This window comes from Capra hircus, chromosome 28 (genome assembly GCF_001704415.2).
Source record: "Capra hircus breed San Clemente chromosome 28, ASM170441v1, whole genome shotgun sequence".
Classification (NCBI taxonomy): domain Eukaryota; kingdom Metazoa; phylum Chordata; class Mammalia; order Artiodactyla; family Bovidae; genus Capra; species Capra hircus.
Genome location: NC_030835.1, coordinates 22,222,008 through 22,240,670, shown reverse-complemented (window position 1 = coordinate 22,240,670; position 18,663 = coordinate 22,222,008). Strand labels below are relative to the sequence as shown.

Below are 18,663 nucleotides of genomic sequence, written 5' to 3'. Positions count from 1 at the left end.
AACGGAAACACAACCAATTATACCACTTAATCCAACAGTGGCATTGCTTACCTAATCATCCTAAATTAAATATTGTCCATTTATTGAATACTATGTTAACATAGGAAGCAAGAAAGTAAGAGAGAAGATGATACTGCATCTTCAGTTACAATAGCAAGAGATGGAAATCTCAGCAAAATTCAGAAATACTATGAGAAGGAAACGATAGCTAAAATAAAGTGACTGAATCTAAAAAAGGAATTGGTGAAGAAGCTGAGAAAGAAAAGCAAGTATGGGTACTTTTAATACAAATCTCTTATATTTGCTTTCCAAACTATGTACATAAAATTCAGTTCTCTGATACTTTAATATGTTCCACTTCTCAGAGCTACCTATTAAATTTCAAGTATACTGGAAAGGCTGGGCTTGCCTGGTAGCTCAGCTGGTAAAGAATCCACTCGCAACGCAAGAGACCCCGGTTTGACTCCTTCTTCAGGAAGATCCCCTGGAAAAGGACAGGCTACACATTTCAGTACTCTTGGGCTTCCCTGGTGGATGAGATGGTATATAATCTGCCTGAAATGTGGGAGACCTGGGTTTGATTCCTGGGTTGGGAAGATTTCCTGGTGGAGGGCATGGAAACCCACTCCAGTTCGTGCCTAGAGAATCCCCATGGACAGAGGAGCCTGGTGGGCTGGAGGCCAGGAAGTCACAAAGAATCGGACACGACTGAGCGACTCAGCACAGCACAGCACATACTGAGAAGGCTAATACTATAAGCCTTATCAGTTAGTACCATATAATTCATTTGTCAATAAGTGGGAAAAATATATGAAAGAATTGGGTCACCATAGGTACCTGAGTACCAAGTATTGGAGATGAAAGAAAATCACTGAGGGAGAGGCAAGGAGGTACTTGGGGGAAAGGCTTCTGTTTTACTTGCGAGTATGAAACTCCTGTTTGAACAATGGACCTATTTTGTAAGGATGAGATATGACTGATGAGGCCTAAGCGGGCTTTGACTGGGTGGAGTCACATCTGTTGGAGCAAATATCCCTGACACCAACCCCCAGTCAGAAAACTGGGTCTCAGAAAGCCACTCTGTGTAAGTCTCCCTGTATGAGTCACGTTGCTATGGCTGTCCCCATTGTGTTACCTCCTAAATTTCTTAATTTAAAAACAAAATTCTTAAAACATTATCTAACCTTTCACCTGTGCCACTTGTTCCAAAAAGAGACTATGTCTACTTGGGCTAAAGTGTCCAAGGAGGAGCGGCAACACTGTAAAGGTGTTGATGGTAATCAATGAAAATCCCAAAGGGAGATTACATCTGAGGGGACATAGCGTCACCTGAGTTGCCTTCTGTGTGTGTGTGTGTGTGTGTGTGTGCATGTGTGTGTGTGCACATGCTAAGTCGCTTCAGTCATATCTGACTCAGTGACCTTATGGACAGTAGCCTGAGAGGCTCCCCTGTCCATGGGTTTCTCCAGGCAAGAACACTGGAGCAGGTTGTCATTACCTCCTCCCGGGGATCTTCCCCATCCAGGGATCGAACCCAAGTCTCTTATGTCTCCTGCATTGACGGGCGGGTTCTTTACCACCATTGCCACTCGGGAAGCCCAGCTGACATTGCAATGTGTGTCTATAATGTTTATATTTTACTATCTCATCAACTAAAAAGCAAGTCTTCTGATGGTAAATGATTGCTTGGTCTTACTCACTCTTGCATCCCCAGCACCAGATAAAGAAATGTTATTTTTATGAGAGAAGCATGGCATTTGCTTCCAGGGACTCAGTCAGCCTCTGCCTAAATCACAAGTTTGCCGCATGGGGGCTCTGCTGCGAGCCACAGGAGATTTGTAAGCATTCCCCACACTCTTAAGAGAAGTACATTTCAATCAGGATTAAGCATTTACAGTACAGAGAAGGGTTCTCTAGCCTAGTTCAAGAGAGTCCCCAAATAGACTGTAATATATTCGTGTAATATAAAGACCCACAGCTCGTATTCTCTGTTACTACACTACCAACTTACACAGAATTTCTTTCTTTTTTTTTTTTTTGCAGAATTTCTTTTCTATCAGATGTTTAATATCTCTTAGGTCTCCAGCAAATTTTTTTTAATTAGATATTGTTTCAGAAACAAAAATAGAACCAATGAAATATATGCCTTTTATCTAAATTCAGATTTCTATTACCTTTCTCTACCTGGTGGCTTGGGGATTTAATTCTTAATGCTGATATATTTGTCAGGAAGGCAAATTTTAAAATATACTAGTGTACCTGTTGAAAATATTATACATAATGCTTTAATAGTACAATAGAAAATTGACTATTGTACAAAAATGTATGTTTGTGTTCCACCTCCACCAAACCACAAGTTGAAACCTGATCCCCAAAGTGATGGTATTTGGAGGTGGAGCCTTCGGGAGGTGATTAAGTGAATGGGATTCCTGCTTATGTGCTCAGTCCTGTTTGACTCTTGTGACCCCATGGACTGCAGCCCTCCAGGCTTCTCTGTCCATGGGATTTCCCAGACAAGAATACTGGAGTAAACTGCCATTTCCTTTTCCAAGGGATCTTCCTGACCCAGGGATCAAAACTGCAACTCCTGAGGCTCCTGCATTGGCAGGCAAATTCTTTACCACTGAGCCACCTGGGAAGCCTTGAATGGGATTAGTGCCCCTATAAAAGGGGTCCATAAGAGCCCTTGCCTCAAGCTATGAGAAGTTTCAGAGAGAAGATGGCAATCTGTGGACCAGGAGGCAGGCCCTCACCAGACATGGAATCTGAACACCTCTTGATCATAGAGTTCCTAGCCTCCAGAACTGTGAGAAATACATTTCTGTTATTTATAAGCCACTAATCTATCATTTTCTGTTAGAGTAGCCCACATGGGCTAAGACAGAACATTTTCTTAAGGAAAAAAAAAATTTTATACATCAGAATATACCTAAAGCAAAAATAGCAAAATGTTTATCATTATATCATTTAAACGGTATTGACTTGATATTCAAAGCACAGCCATAAATGCATGCAAAGTAAAGCATCAAGTATTAAGGGGAAAATTTGGTCCAGAGACTTTTATAGTTACTCTAAAACATCTTTGCTTTATTGTGAGAAATTATAAGAAGTTTGGGAATATATGTATGCCATAAATTTTACACTGTAGCTCTGGTGCACATGTTCCTTTCATGGAATTTGTTCCAAATGAAAAGCTAGAAAACTGATTTCTCTCAATAAAAATGACTGTAATTGAATTTGGTAACTGCTCTCTTGAAAGTAACTTTTTGAGCCTCCTTTAGAAGACTATCCCAATATTAATGCAAACATTAGCAGGTTTATTTAGCAAGGAACAATATCAAATATCTGTTTTTCATAACTATCAACAAAAAGGCAAGTACAGTAAAAAGTTGAGGACAGAAATACTAGTAAATATGAATGGTAAACCAACTCAGACTCATGATACCTTAATATTAATTTTCATCAAATTTGCGATTTGATCAATTACTGAATTCCCACAAAATAGAAATACATATTTTCCATCAAGTTCTAAGCCTCATATATTCCTAAATTCTGCAAGTGTTAAATTTGCTAACAAGAGTGAATAAATACCCCAAGTATCAATTTGGGGCTGGATGTCCTGCTTAAATTAGTTGAGTGGATTCTTGCTCAACATGTATGTTATTAAAACTTACTCCTTACAAGTTAAATGACATAGAGAAAGCAATCAATTTAATATAAAACATGGAACAAGCTACAGTCCAAATGACCTGGTACCTCCCAATAAATCTACAACATTAAAAAATTAAAGCAACTTGAGAAACATGAAAACAAAATGCAGTACTTGAGCTTTACTTATGTCTTGAACACAAACCAACTTTAAGAACTTACTGTTAAATGTGTTAGGTATAGTAATACTAGACGGTTAAATTAAAAATCTTTACTGGTTAGAATTACATACTGAAATATATATATATATGCAAATATATATATATGCAAAATGACATGATTTCTGAGCTTTGCTTTTTAAAACACTCCAGAAAGAAAAAAGAGAAGTGTGAACGTGTGGGTGTGTATGAAGAGAGATGAGGATAGATGGAACACAACTAATAAAATATTGATAACTGTTAATGTTTATTATACTATCCTCTCTATATTGTGTATGTTTTGAAATATCCACTAAAAAATAGTAACAACTATATCCTTAAATTCATGTAGTCTTTTTATCTTCAGAAGTCTTCCCTGGTGGCTCAGATGGTAAAGAATCTGCCTGCAATGGAGGAGACCAGGGTTCGATTCTTGGGTTGGGAAGATCCCCAGGAGAAGGGAATGGCTACCCACTCCAGTGTTCTTGCTTGGAGAATCCCATAGACAAAGGACCCTGATGGCTGCAGTCCATGAGGTCACAAAGAGTCGAACATGACTGAGGGACTATTATACACATGTAGTCTTTCATCTTCAGAAGTTAACCAATAATTGTTGCACTCTAAGAATTTGTTATTTGTCTCTATCCTCAGTTTTATCTTTAGCGCTACTTCTGTTCAAACTAACAGTAAGTAATGCAATAAAACCTGAGAGTCTGGATTGATGCTGTAGCATAAATGTATCTTTAAGTGAGGGATAGGCAGATATGTTATATTCTTTTGTAGGTCTCATTCACTTGATTTGCCTCTTTCCAAAAAAAAACACTGAGAAACCATTTTAATGGTCAGACCTGGAAATTTCTTCATCCATTTATCTAAGTCAAAGATATCCACTCATCACCATATGTGACCAGACATGGTTTTAAATGGAGCCCTTGAAGCAAGCAGATGGAAACCAAGGATATTTCAGAGACATGTTAATACCTCGATGGATGAGCAGAATATAGTTATAAATGTACAAATGCATATGAGTATTCTACCAACTAGAAATGAAGAAAATACAATTTTCATAGCTGGAAGGATCTATGTTAGCATTTTGGCCATCTTATTACATGATTTGGTGACCAAGTAAAAAACATGAAGCTCTTTGAAACATCTAGATTGCATGCACTTATTGGTGAAAGCACTCTATGAGTTAGAACACAGAATGTCATTGATGTATGCTGTATATTAAAAGGATATGGTATTAAAAATCATAGTAGAAAGGGAATACTGAGGATTTTTTATAATATTGGTAAATTCTGACTCGGCCCTTGGTCTTGATACGTGTGTGCTAAGTTGCTTTAGTCATGTCCAATTCTTGGTGACTATACGGGCTGTAGCCCCCCAGGCTCCTCTGTCCATGGGGACTCTCCAAGCAAGAATACTGGAGTGGGTTGCTGTGCCCTCCTCCAGGGGATCTTCCCCATCCAGGGATTGAACCCATGTCTCTGATGTCTCCCACATTGGCAGGTGAGTTCTACACCACTAGCACCACCTGGAAAGCCCTTGGTCATGTTAGTGACGCTAAATACATGTTTGTTTCACTGTATGCTGATGAACAGGGAACCTAGATGAAACTCAAAGAAAAATTAATTTTCTCATAGGTACTCAGATTTCAGAAATATTTTATAGCACTTTAGAGCCTATAATGTATTTACATGTAAATTATGGAACTTGATCCTAAATAAAAACTTTAGAGATTCATAGCACAGGTTTTGGGTTTTTTTTTTTTTCAGTATCAGACAGGATTTATTTTTTTATTATCCATCTGATTTATTTATTTATAAAGTAAAATAAATATATATATATGTAAGATCCTAACATAGCACAGGTTTTACGAGTACTATTTTGTAGATAAGCAAACTGAGACCCTAAGAAGACTGGCCAGAATCAACTCCAGATTCCAAATGTCAACTGGCATATGTAATAAAAAGTATATGTCATTCTCTAAATTATTTTAGAAAAACCTTTCAGATTCACCAAATTTATTTTCCAGAACTTTAAGTCCAAATGCTATCATATCTGGTCTTTATATAATTTTTAATTTTCATCAAAGCTTTTGGTTCCATGCTCTCCAAGACCATCTGCAAGGATGCTGCCACTGTCTAGGACATCTAAATAGAAATCCATGTTGCTATTGTTTAGTGCCTAATTTTGCTAACCATTTTATAAAATATTGCAAAATACATCATGGTGTTTTGAAGCCTAATATCAAGAACATGCTGCAAAAATTAATGTCTGACAAAAATGACGGCCAAATTCGAACATAATTCAAATGAGTTGAACTCTTGATGTTATTCCCCAAACTTGACTTATAGAAGCAGTTGATGGCTTTACCATCCCTCTGATTGCTCAGCCCATAAAACTAAAAGTCATCTTTAATTTCTCTATGTATTCCATACCTCAATTTCTAATCCATTAGAAATCTCCATTGGTTTTACCTAAACACAAGTCTAGAATCTAACCAATCCTCACCACTTTCATTGAAACTGAATCAGAGCAGGATCCTATGGTCCCTGCTCCCCTACTATGTCCTCTGCCTGCCTTTTATCTGTGGAAAACTTTAGTCAAAGAATTAATCAGAGAAGTGAGAAATGCAAATACAAAGAAAAACAGTCAAAGGAGACTAAATAATAATAATGTAGTCATTAAGCATTGTGGTTCCCTTGTGGCTCAGACAGTAAAGAGTCTGCCTACAATGCGGGAGACCTGGGTTCAATCCCTGGGTTGAGAAGATCCCCTGGAGAAGGAAATGGCAACCCACTCCAGTATTCTTGCCTGGAAAATCCCATGGACGGAGAATCCCTGTAGGCTACAGTCCATGGGGTCACAAAGAGTCGGACACGACTGAGCCACTTCACTTCACTTTAGTTCTTTCTCAAAGGCTATAGATAATATTCTAAGCCACATCCTGAGAGCTTTCTTATAGATACTAGAACACCAGGTGGAGAAGTTAACTACAAGATGACCAGACTGTACCCAGGACATGAGCTGCCACAATTCTAAGAACTGGCCGCAAAGAAATGGGGAAAAAATGGACCCTGGAACTGAAGATTACTGAACTGAAAACAACCAAAATTATGCTGGTCAGACCAATGATGACCAGTTTGACGATGACTGTTAGAGATAACGTGCTGTTTCTGCATGTAGCTCCCCCTCATCCACCTATAAAAGGTCTCACCCTCTGCTTGTCACTGTGCATGTGTGGGGGGAGTTGGCCTTTGGACAGATGTCCACCACTCTCCCATCCAGCTGCCAGCATCTGAAATAAAGCAAATTTCCTTTCCAGCAATCTGGCCTCTTTATAGGCTTTTGGGCTGCAAACAGCCAGACACCACACACACCCTCTGTAACAATACCATCCTGGTCCAAGTCACCATCGTCTCTCCTGATTGGTATAATATCCTCCCTGCTGGCTTCCCTGATTTTACCCTTGTCCCTTTACAGTTCATTTCCTCTCTGACTTCATCTCCGGTTACTTTCTCCCATTCTCTCTACACTCTAGACTGATTAGCCTCTGCTATTCATTGAACACATTATCTGCTCCCACCTGAGTGCCTCTGCACTGGCCACTCCCCTTAAATATATTTTAAGGTTAAAAACCTCATCTTCTTCAAGGCTTGCTCAAGCCACTTTCTTAGTGGGCCTAACGATCCTATTTTCCCTGAAATCCACCTCATCCCTTCCACTTCTAATCTTCACTGTCTTTTTTACTTTTCTTTTTCCTATAATTGTTGTTGTTTACTCACTAAGTCATGTCCAACTCTTTGAGACCCCATGAACTGTAACCCACCAGGCTCCTCTGTCCTTGGGATTTTCCAGGCAAGAACACTGGAGTGCACTGCCATTTCCTTCTCCAGGGGATCTTCCCAACCCAGGGACTGAGCATGCGTCTCTTGCATTGGCAGGTAGATTCTTTACCACTGAGCTACCAGGGAAGCCCAGTAACATACTACTTTTATTATTTATTTTATTTTTATTGTTCATCTTACTCCTTCAGAATGTAAGCTTAGATATCTGCTTTGTACACTAATGTACTCTAAGTGTCTGGAACAGTGTCTAGGACATAGCGGTTACTCAGACTGTTAAATAAATGTAATCTCTGAGAACAACCCATTGTTAAGACATCAATATATCCACTTTGGGCTTCTCAGGTGGCGCTAGCCAACCTACCAACGCAGAAGACGCAAGAGACGTGGGTCTGATCCCTGGGTCGGAAAGATCTCCTGGAGGAGGAAATGGCAAGCACCTGCAGTTATTCTTGCCTGGGAAAATTTCATGGACAGAGGAGCCTGGTGGGCTGCGGTCCTTGGGGCTGCAGAGTCAGACACGACTGAGCACAGCAGCACAAGCACAATATCCACTGTAAATTGATTTTCTAAGTTTATATTTGGCAATTCAGTTTCATATTAGACTGAAATCTGGCATTATATGACTGAGATTGGATTTATTCGCCCAATTTAAGCAAAATATGTTAAGCTTTTTGAAGTACTATAAGTGCAATAAAAAAGTCTTTAGATACATGACACTATATTCCACAAGTATATAAATCATTAAGGCCCCAGATTCATTGGGGAAATTTAATTTGTCAGGTAGTTTATAGTTCGCTCTGTACATGGTTTTAAATGCAAATGAATTTGCTAAATACATAATGTAGTATAATTTTGCTTATTTTGAAAGGCAAATAAGAAATTATCATCTTGCAGTAGTCAACAAGTAGAAAGAGAATAAACTTTAAAAAGTAACCCGCAAATTACTAAAATCTTTTGGAATATAAGGTTTTTCTTGATTTCTATAGCCTCAAGTTTTTAGTCTGGGTTAGCACTGCACTACTTTATTTTTGGATTTCTCTACCAGCCTCATGGATGGTCTTCCCTCTTCAAGCATTTCATTACCATGAACCAGGATAGACCTGGTGGTAATACTGGCTTAAAGATTAGTGCCAAAGTAGGAGGCACCCAGAGAACCTGGAGTTAGACCCAGTCCAAGAACGGCTACTGATTACTGTCGAAGAAGAGATCAATAGTCAGCATTAATAGGAAAAATCAACTTTGAGATCCAAAAGGTGACTGTAAAGTCAGAACTATGGAGCAAGGCAAGATCAGACGCCAAGATACCATAAAAATGTCTGCTAATGGCACAGTGTGTAACAGACAGCAAATGTTATTCACCATATTGATCCAAGATTTATCCCAGGAAAAGCAAAGTAAGCAAACTACATTCTCAGTGGGCTCATCTGTGCTTCTGTCACAGAATGAAAGAAGAATAAAAACATAAAGTTGTTGGGGCCTCCAGCCATCCGAGAGCAGCCTTCTGCAGCTGTTGGGAAAACAGACATGGCAATGATTACTTCCCAAAGAGAAGCAGGGATGGTGAAGAGAAAAATCTGAGCCCTTCAAGCACCAGGGATGATAGAGGAGTTATAAATAGTATTCTCTTTAGTCTTTTTTAATAGATACAAATTGTCAAGCCCTATTTGGGATGTTAGATGATAAAAGGTGTCAAATGCCAAAGGGAATATTCAAGCTCATATTTACTATTCTCAAAAAATGTACAGTTTAACTATAAAGACTAGAGATGTCTACAGAAAAAGTGAAGATCACATACTGACCATCTCAGTATTTCCACTTCCCAATTTCTTGCCTTTTCACGCACATTTTTAAAGAACACTTTCTCCAAAATTGTACCCAATCTCACTGGCAGAGGAATTTTGCCGAGATCAATCCTATGTATACAAGACTAGCATAACATAACCAGTTTATCCTCCATCAAATGTACTTCTGACCCTCATAAAAATGTGTCTGTTCAGTAAATATTTATTGAGCATCTAAAATGGGCCAAGTGCTACAGCAGTTTTTAGGAAAACCAAAGCAGATAAAACTTTATTTTTGTCCTCACAGAACTTATATCACAATATCATAGTTTTATATGTCCTCTCTTCCTACTAGGAGAAAATTTATTATTTTTATTTATTCTTTACAGTGTGTTTCTTAAACCTAGCTGTCCATTAGAGTCTGCTGATCAATGTAGCCTCTTCTGTCTCCTTGAATCAAAATCTTGGGGGAGGGATTGGGGGATTTACCTTTTTAACAAGCTCTCTGGTGGGCTTTATGTAAATTAATAGCAAAATAATTTGGGAGGAAACACTTCCCAAGTGACACCTGTGGTAAAGAATCTGCTTGTCAATGCAGGAGACATAAGAGACACACGTTCAATCCCTGGGTCATTAAGATGCCCTGGAGGAAGGCATATCAACTCACTCCTGGAGAATCCTGTGGACAGAGGATCCTGGCGGGCTACAGTCCATAGAGTCACAAAGAGTCAGACATGACTGAAGTGACTTAGCCTGCACATACTGTCCTATTAATGGCATCTTATATGAGAAATCTGACTGTACCTAGGGGGCCCCTTTTGTTTATCATAACTGTTACCGAGCCTCTCATCCTTTGAAAATATGAAAGCTTTCCATGATTTTCCACAGTCAATTCACCTAACAAAGACTAGCAAGGAAAACTTAAAAAGAAAAAATTAAATTACCACTTATTTTTAAACAAAATGGTTTTCTCAGTGGGGCAGATGTTACCATATTCTGCTCTGTTGAAGAAAATCAAACATTATTTATGAGTTACGGTCCACTTTAAATATTCATTTTTTTTTTTACAATTTTTTTTTTTACTTTATTTTACAATACTGTATTGGTTTTGCCATACATCAACATGAATCCACCACGGGTGTACACGTGTTCCCAATCCTGAACCCCCCTCCCACCTCCCTCCCCATCTCTCTGGGTCATCCCAGTGCACCAGCCCCAAGCATCCCGTATCCTGCATTGAACCTAGACTGGCGATTCGTTTCTTATATGATATTATACATGTTTCAATGCTATTCTCCCAAATCATCCCACCCTCTCCCTCTCCCACAGGGTCCACGGAGATTTATGAACACTTCTCATCAAAGAAGGCAAGACTGAGAGCATCTCAGAAACCCATTATAAACAATACAAAAAATATTCAGTGAAATAGTTCTTTGTGAGTTAATGACAGTCACTATTCAATACTAAATAACATGCAATAGCAGCAAGTATAGGAAAGTTGATATTATTCAAATAACAGTTAACACAGGCTTTTTAAGTGCCACATACTAGTCTAAGATTATGTCATCTCCATACTCTACAGATATGGAGATGACTTAATTCTCAAACTCTCTATTAAATGGAATTTTGTTATGATGCCCATTTTGTAGAAGACAAAACTAATGCATAGAAAGGATGATAAACATAGTCAACGTTACAGAGCCGATAAAATACAGTCAGGATTTGAACTTAGGTGCAAAAATTCATCCTCTTAATCACTAGACTACGCCTTTCCTCTTTAGTTTTTAGAATACTTATTAGAAGACTCCTATCAAAGAAGTTTATGCAAACCTGTTGTAGAAATCAAGAATTTTATTTCATTACAGCTTCTTTGCCAAAATGACTTAATCAGGCTAATTTTCATTTGACTCATTTTAAAGCGTCGATAACAATGCTGTTCAAACAGGATCATCTAGTGGTTAGAGGTTCAAGTGTAAGAGAGAGATGGTTCTGAATCTCAGTCCTACCACTTATCATATGACCTTGAGCAAGGTACCTTTCCCAGTCTCAGTCTCCTCATCTTTAAAATGAAAGGTATAATGGGATCTACATCATAATATTGTTTCCAGATAGAGTAAGATAGCCCATTGAAACGCTGTCTTAGAAATGGCTCAATAAATATTAGTGTAATAAATACCAGCAGCATCAACAAACTGAACCAAATGCTCTCTTGATTCTTGTACTCACACTAAACATGGCTTATTTCTCTTCTAACTAAAAAAAAGATAAAATGACAGCAACAAAAACAATAAACCAGGTCATAAACAATTAAATCAATTATGTCTTTTGTGGGAAAACCAGAAAGGTTATTGGACACATTACTTTATATGTCATTAGTTATCCTCTCTGTTCCAAAATGTACGTGTGCTAGCATCCTGAGACATCTTGTATAATATAATCATTGTGACTCCAAGAGGTCAAATGGGCAGGCAGTTAATGCTTCTCTGTGAAAAGCTCAATAATTCATTTTATAAATTTCAGTTCCAAGCCTACGTTGAGGTTAAGAAAAATTGACATTCGGTCTGTGAACTTCATGTCCAGCTCCAGAAAAACTCTGGGCAGCACATGTTTAGCGATTAAGTGGATGCAGACAATAAAGACGTTGCCAAATTGTAAAACAAGACTTGGAAATTACAGAAAATGTTGCTAGTTATTGATTACGGTGACCATTCAGTTCCTATTGAGCCACCCAAAAGAATCATTCATTTTCCAGCAGAGAGCCTGCTCATTTGCAAGATAAAAGAGAGACATTTCTGCACATGCCCATAATGTTCTTCACCACTGGGGGCAGCTTTACATAAGACTGCATTCACTGAAACCAAAGCAACAGTCTGAGCAGCTTTCAGAATGACAGTCTGCAGAAGTGAGCTGAGCGTGTGCGCGATACGGGGCTCTCCTGCCTTCTGGGCTCCAACGCAGCTCTGTGGCTGAACTGGGTGCTCGCCACCAGAAATGCTGGGCTATGGAATACAGATGTGGCAGCTCAGGTAGCTTCATGTTGCCTGAAGGAATACATCTTGCTTTCTGATAAGAAGAAATTGTAGAAGCTTTTTTTTTTTTTTTTACACCACCTCCCCCCACCAAAAAAAAACTGTAAAGATGCAAAAACGTAATATCCATGAAGATCCTATTACCTAGGAAGATTTTGATGTTCTGCTGCGAATGCGGTGTTGGGATTTATTTGTTCTTGGAGTGTTCTGCGTGGCTGGCAAAGAATAATGTTCCAAAATCGGTCCATCTCCCAAGGGGTCCAATTTTTCTTCCTGGGTGTCAGCGAGCCCTGACTCACTACAGAGCAGCTGACAGGGGCTGTCATGCAAGTGGCCCCCTAAGCCAAAGCAAAAGACCTAAGGACGACCTTTGAACAATACAAAGGATGGGTATGTTTTGTCATTTTTCTTCTTTTCTTCTTAAAAAAAAAACAAAAACAAAAAAATCCACTAGTCTGTATATTAATTCTGCCTTAATTATTGTAGAGATTACCTTGTTCTGCTCTAAGACTATAAATTCAACTGCTTAGTGAACATGTTTCCTTGCTTAACTATTAAAAAAAAAAAGCCTAAAGAATTCTCTTTAAATGATAAGGAGATGATATTTGATGTTAAATATTGCTCTAGACATTTAAATTTCTAAAAAAGAAAATATATACTTATTTTTGCTTGATTAAAAAAATACATTAATTCTCTTTTGGGGGGATAACTTTTCTAAGTTGTTTTTATTTCCAGGTTTCAATGTAATTAGGCTACTGAGCGGATCAGCTGTAGCACTGGTTATAGCCCCCACTGTCTTACTGACAATGCTTTCTTCTGCTGAACGAGGATGCCCCAAGGGCTGTAGGTGTGAAGGCAAAATGGTATATTGTGAATCTCAGAAATTACAGGAGATACCCTCAAGTATATCTGCTGGTTGCTTAGGTTTGTCCCTTCGCTATAACAGCCTTCAAAAACTTAAGTATAATCAATTCAAAGGGCTCAACCAGCTCACCTGGCTGTACCTTGACCATAACCATATCAGCAATATTGATGAGAATGCTTTTAATGGAATACGCAGACTCAAAGAGTTGATTCTGAGTTCCAACAGAATCTCCTATTTTCTCAACAATACCTTCAGACCTGTGACAAATTTACGGAACTTGGATCTGTCCTACAATCAGCTGCATTCTCTGGGATCTGAACAGTTTCGGGGTTTGCGAAAGCTGCTGAGTTTACATTTACGGTCTAACTCCCTGAGAACCATCCCAGTGCGAATATTCCAAGACTGCCGCAACCTGGAACTTTTGGACCTGGGATATAACCGGATCCGAAGTTTAGCCAGGAATGTCTTTGCTGGTATGATCAGACTCAAAGAACTTCACCTGGAGCACAATCAATTTTCTAAGCTCAATCTGGCCCTTTTTCCAAGGTTGGTGAGCCTTCAGAACCTTTACTTGCAGTGGAATAAAATCAGTGTCATAGGACAGACCATGTCCTGGACCTGGAGCTCATTACAAAGGCTTGATTTATCAGGCAATGAGATCGAAGCTTTTAGTGGACCTAGTGTTTTCCAGTGTGTCCCAAATCTGCAGCGCCTCAACCTGGATTCCAACAAGCTCACATTTATTGGTCAAGAGATTTTGGATTCTTGGATATCCCTCAATGACATCAGTCTTGCCGGGAATATATGGGAATGCAGCAGAAATATCTGTTCCCTGGTAAACTGGCTGAAAAGTTTTAAAGGACTGAGAGAGAATACAATTATCTGTGCCAGTCCCAAAGAGCTGCAAGGAGTGAATGTGATTGATGCAGTGAAGAACTACAGCATCTGTGGCAGAAGTACCACCGAGAGGTTTGATCTGGCCAGGGCGCTCCCAAAGCCAACGTTTAAGCCCAAGCTCCCCAGGCCGAAGCATGAAAGCAAACCCCCTCTGCCCCCCACGGTGGGAGCCACGGAGCCTGGCCCAGAGACTGATGCTGACACTGAGCACATCTCTTTTCATAAAATCATCGCAGGGAGCGTGGCCCTTTTCCTGTCTGTGCTTGTCATCCTGCTTGTTATCTATGTGTCGTGGAAGCGGTATCCTGCCAGCATGAAGCAGCTGCAGCAGCGCTCCCTCATGAGAAGGCACAGGAAAAAGAAAAGACAGTCCCTAAAGCAAATGACTCCCAGCACCCAGGAATTTTACGTAGATTATAAACCTACCAACACGGAGACCAGCGAGATGCTGCTGAATGGGACGGGACCCTGCACCTATAGCAAATCAGGCTCCAGGGAGTGTGAGGTATGAACCATTGTGATAAAAGCGCTCTTAAAAGCTGGGAAATAAGTGGTGCTTTATTGAACTCTGGTGACTATAAAGGGAACGTGGTGCCCCTCTCCCCATCCCTCTCCCTCTCCCTCTGCTGGCAAAGTCCTTCCTTCCCGTCTGTTTTAGTGCATTCATAATACGGGTCATTTTCCTTTCCTACATAGTTAATCCACTGAAATTTAAATACCACAATCAATGTGAAGCTTGAATTCTGGTTTAATATAATGCCTATTGTGTACAACCTTTTATTGATTCCATTAATGTCACACTTGTTTTAAGATAAAACTTCTTTCATAAGTGATCCCTCACATCTGCTGTTACTCTCCGTCTAGTAGGACCAAATTTACAGTTTTAGAAGGTTTGCAGTTCATTGGTAAATCAAGGAAAACCTGAATGATCCCAGGTACTTGGAGCTGAAACTGATTCTAGGAGATGACTTGATTATAAGAACATTTAGGGGCAGTCTTAAAACAACACCTAGCTTAAAAAGAAAATTGCAGGAAAATAATGAAAGATGGTGCTCTGTTAAAGCAGCACCAGAAGCAGTTTTCAGAGGTGTTTGAATTACAATAAAGCAAGCCTGAGGAAAACTGTGGAAGGGTTAAATTGTTGCAAGTAGATGACTGCAAAATGTGAGGAGACAGTAAAAACACAAAGTTTAGACTTGAAGCCTTATCTCTGAAATCCATCTCTGTAAAAATCACAGTAGAGGTTTCACTGTCAGTTTCTTTTAGCCTCCACATATCCAAAATGAGTGAATGAATAAATAAATAAAATAGGCAAGAGGCAAATTTGAGGAGGCAGATTTTTCCGCACATCCTCACCTTAAGTTTTCAGAGATGAGGCTTGCAAATGAGAATGCAGCTTGCTAAACGCATGTGGTTAGAAGCTCACCAGAATTTCTCTTTGCAGCTCTCTTAGGACCCTAATGTGGGGAGTGGAATCATGAGCTCAGTCTGTTCTGTTTGGGATTTGTCAGGCTGTCCTGTTGTGTTTCACTCTATGCCCCGCACACATGCCAGTCCCCTGCTGACTGACATTTCATTCAGAGGCGTAGAGAACACATTTTAAGACTCAATTTCCACCACCCATTGAAAAGGATAGTTTTGACAACACCTTAATCAGATAAAATAAATCTTACAAGAAAAAAGACCAACCCCATGTCAGCTGTCTTTGGCCTCTCTATTGTTGATGTTACAGTGCTGATGTTACAGTGTCCCCATGTTCATCTCTATTGTGAATTCCATTCATCAGTATGATTCTGTACAGACCCTGCTGGCCATATGCAAGCTGCATGCATGTGTTTATGTCGATGGTGAAAGTTTATTGACTGCAGCACAAATATCATAGCTTCTGTATTTAAGTAACTTTGACTACAGTTCATTTCGATTTTAGAAAAATGTCTTTAGTCTGCTTTTCATTCTCTAAAATGAACAATTCCATTATAGGAGCGAAAATCACAAATTGCAACACTGAGCCTGTTTCATTTAATTTGACTTGTCAAGCCTTATATCTTTAACCATGCCCCTGTTCTTTCAAAACAGAATCACTGCAGCAAAAAAAAAAAGAAAAAGTAAATGGCTATTTTTACCAGCATTTTTATATAGTCTGGAGGCTTTTCATATGCTGAGAGGAAAAATCTAGGCAAGTCACCATGAGATATAATTGCAAAGAAGCCAGATTATAAAAATCATACTTTTATAAGCAATAAGGAAAAAGGAACATCTAAAGTAGATTTTTCAAGGTACTTTGATTTTGATTAAATCTTAATAGATACCAGTTCAGAGAAGCATCATAGCTATAATATATTTGTCCATGGATAACTATTAGACATACATTTATTAATTGCAAATAGTCCCAGATTCCCAATTGATTAATAATGCAGATAATTCCTCACAGTACTATGAACAACTGGATGACTGAACCTACTGTGATGTTTTTCACTGAAGTTGTAATTTTACATTTTTCATAAAATGTCAGTAAATACATATTTCATCTAAAAAAAAGAAATTTTCTTTGGTCAGCCTCATTTTTACCTGTACTAAAGATGATTGTATTAATTAAATGCAGTGTTAAAGTGAAAAAGCCCCTTTCTATTCTTTGACTTGAACTTCTGCCTCATTTGTCATGGGTACCAAATAAATTTAGGCAATGTATATTTATCTTTATATTTTGAAATTTTTGAAAATTCTCAATGCTGTGGTACTGCTAGTATATATAAAATATGCTTGTTGTTTTAAAAGTGTTTCTAAAATTCAAAACCACTTGGTGTGTTAAGGTTACATGAATAACCAAAATTTGAAGGCTGGTCATTTTTTAATGCTTAACTTTAGCTATATATAAATTTAATACTAGATAAGAACCAAAATAAAATTCCTTAGATTGTAAAAGTAATTTTGATTCAGGACATGAAATTATTAAAAAAATTCTTTTTCCTCTCTTTGGGAATGAAGCATCTCTAGTTCTCAGTATCTAATTCTTGTAGGTTAGACAATTACTAGTTCACCACTACAAATTTAACAAAACTGACTGGTAAATGTTCTGCTCAAAAGTCGTCTTCACACCCACCCCACGGCAAATTTTGGACTGCAAACCATAAATCTATTTTCACAAGTATTTTAAACTCAGTGCATATTAGTTGATATTTCATTTTCTGTCCCAAATTTATGTTGTGTCCAACTAGACAACAGTTAAATAAACAGCCTGACCTGTTGAACTATACAACAGAGACACGTCAATCCAGAATGGATTCAGTCTTTGAATGCCTTACCAGAGAGAGAGGAAATACAGTTCAGTCTTTGAAAAGTATGGGGTTTTTTTCTAATTTTTATGAGTCCCAGTACACATAGTCCTACCGCAGCGTGGAGGAAATATATTCCAAGTGTCACAGTCTTCTGAGCAATACTTATCCAAGAAATATTCCTTTTAAATTAGTTTATATTTTCTAAAGATGTTGACATTACATCTTTTCAAATAATTTAAACCTTTTTTTTAAGACTTAATTTGGTGAACCAACTACCTAACCAGACAGGAAGGCAATAAATTGTATTTCTGTGGAGCAGCAGTGACCTCCAGTGGCTGGTTAGACTAACCACAGCTATTCAAACATTCTATTCGTTTTCATCCTAAATTCCTATGTAAGTGTGGTTTTTCAACATATAGTTTTTGATCCATGAATCAGATTTTACTTTTATTTAATTCCTCCCCCTTGGAAACATAGTTATAGGGTAACATTTTGAAGTTACATTTTGTATATTGACTTAGTAATGCCCAGAGGCTACTGAATTGGAACTAAGGGCTAGAAATAAGTGTCCTAAGATGAAGAGCAAGTAATAACATAACAAAAAATAGATAAGAAATACTTTAAAGTATTTAAAATCATTGGCATTGGACAAATATCATTAGGTGAGAGTTTTTACATAGGCAGAATACTAAAATATAATGTAATTTAGGTTGGGGAAAACAAATTTCAATATTAATATTGAAAGAACCAGGATCAGTTATTTACCAGGCAGGAGTATCTGAGCTGTGGAATAAGGGAGGCCTCCCCTTCCGGCTCTAGAATGCTTCAGTTTGTTGATCAGGGCAGTGACCTGTTCTTTGCCCCAGTGCTCTCTCCCTCTCTCTCCCTTTTCAGTCAGCTGAACACTGGTTCTATTAGGCTCTCTGACAATGATGTTACAGTCTAAGGGGAGATGATTCATAGATAATGAAATTATGCTCTCCTTCTGGGGAAGGAGAATGCAGAGTCAAATTTGTAGAACTGGCAAGGATTTTAGGATGCTGAAGGTGCATGAAGTATCTTCTCTTCCCTTGACATTTACCAAGAAGAGAACTTAAATAGTTTATTTAAAGTGTGGATT

General features: G+C 38.5%; 2 protein-coding genes across 3 annotated transcripts in view; one reads left to right on the top strand and one right to left on the bottom strand.

Annotated features, from left to right (window-relative positions):
* Nucleotides 1–18,663, bottom strand: part of CTNNA3 (catenin alpha 3) — a 1,853,842-nt gene that overhangs the window by 1,047,914 nt on the left and 787,265 nt on the right. The window lies entirely within an intron of this gene.
* LRRTM3 (leucine rich repeat transmembrane neuronal 3) overlaps nucleotides 12,347–18,663 on the top strand; it is a 198,115-nt gene continuing 191,798 nt past the window's right edge. Inside the window, exons 1-2 of the mRNA XM_005699091.3 lie at nucleotides 12,347–12,896; nucleotides 13,242–14,773. Coding sequence (XP_005699148.2) covers nucleotides 12,893–12,896; nucleotides 13,242–14,773 — 1,536 coding nt within the window. The 5' untranslated portion in view covers nucleotides 12,347–12,892. The remainder of the gene's footprint in view (nucleotides 12,897–13,241; nucleotides 14,774–18,663) is intronic.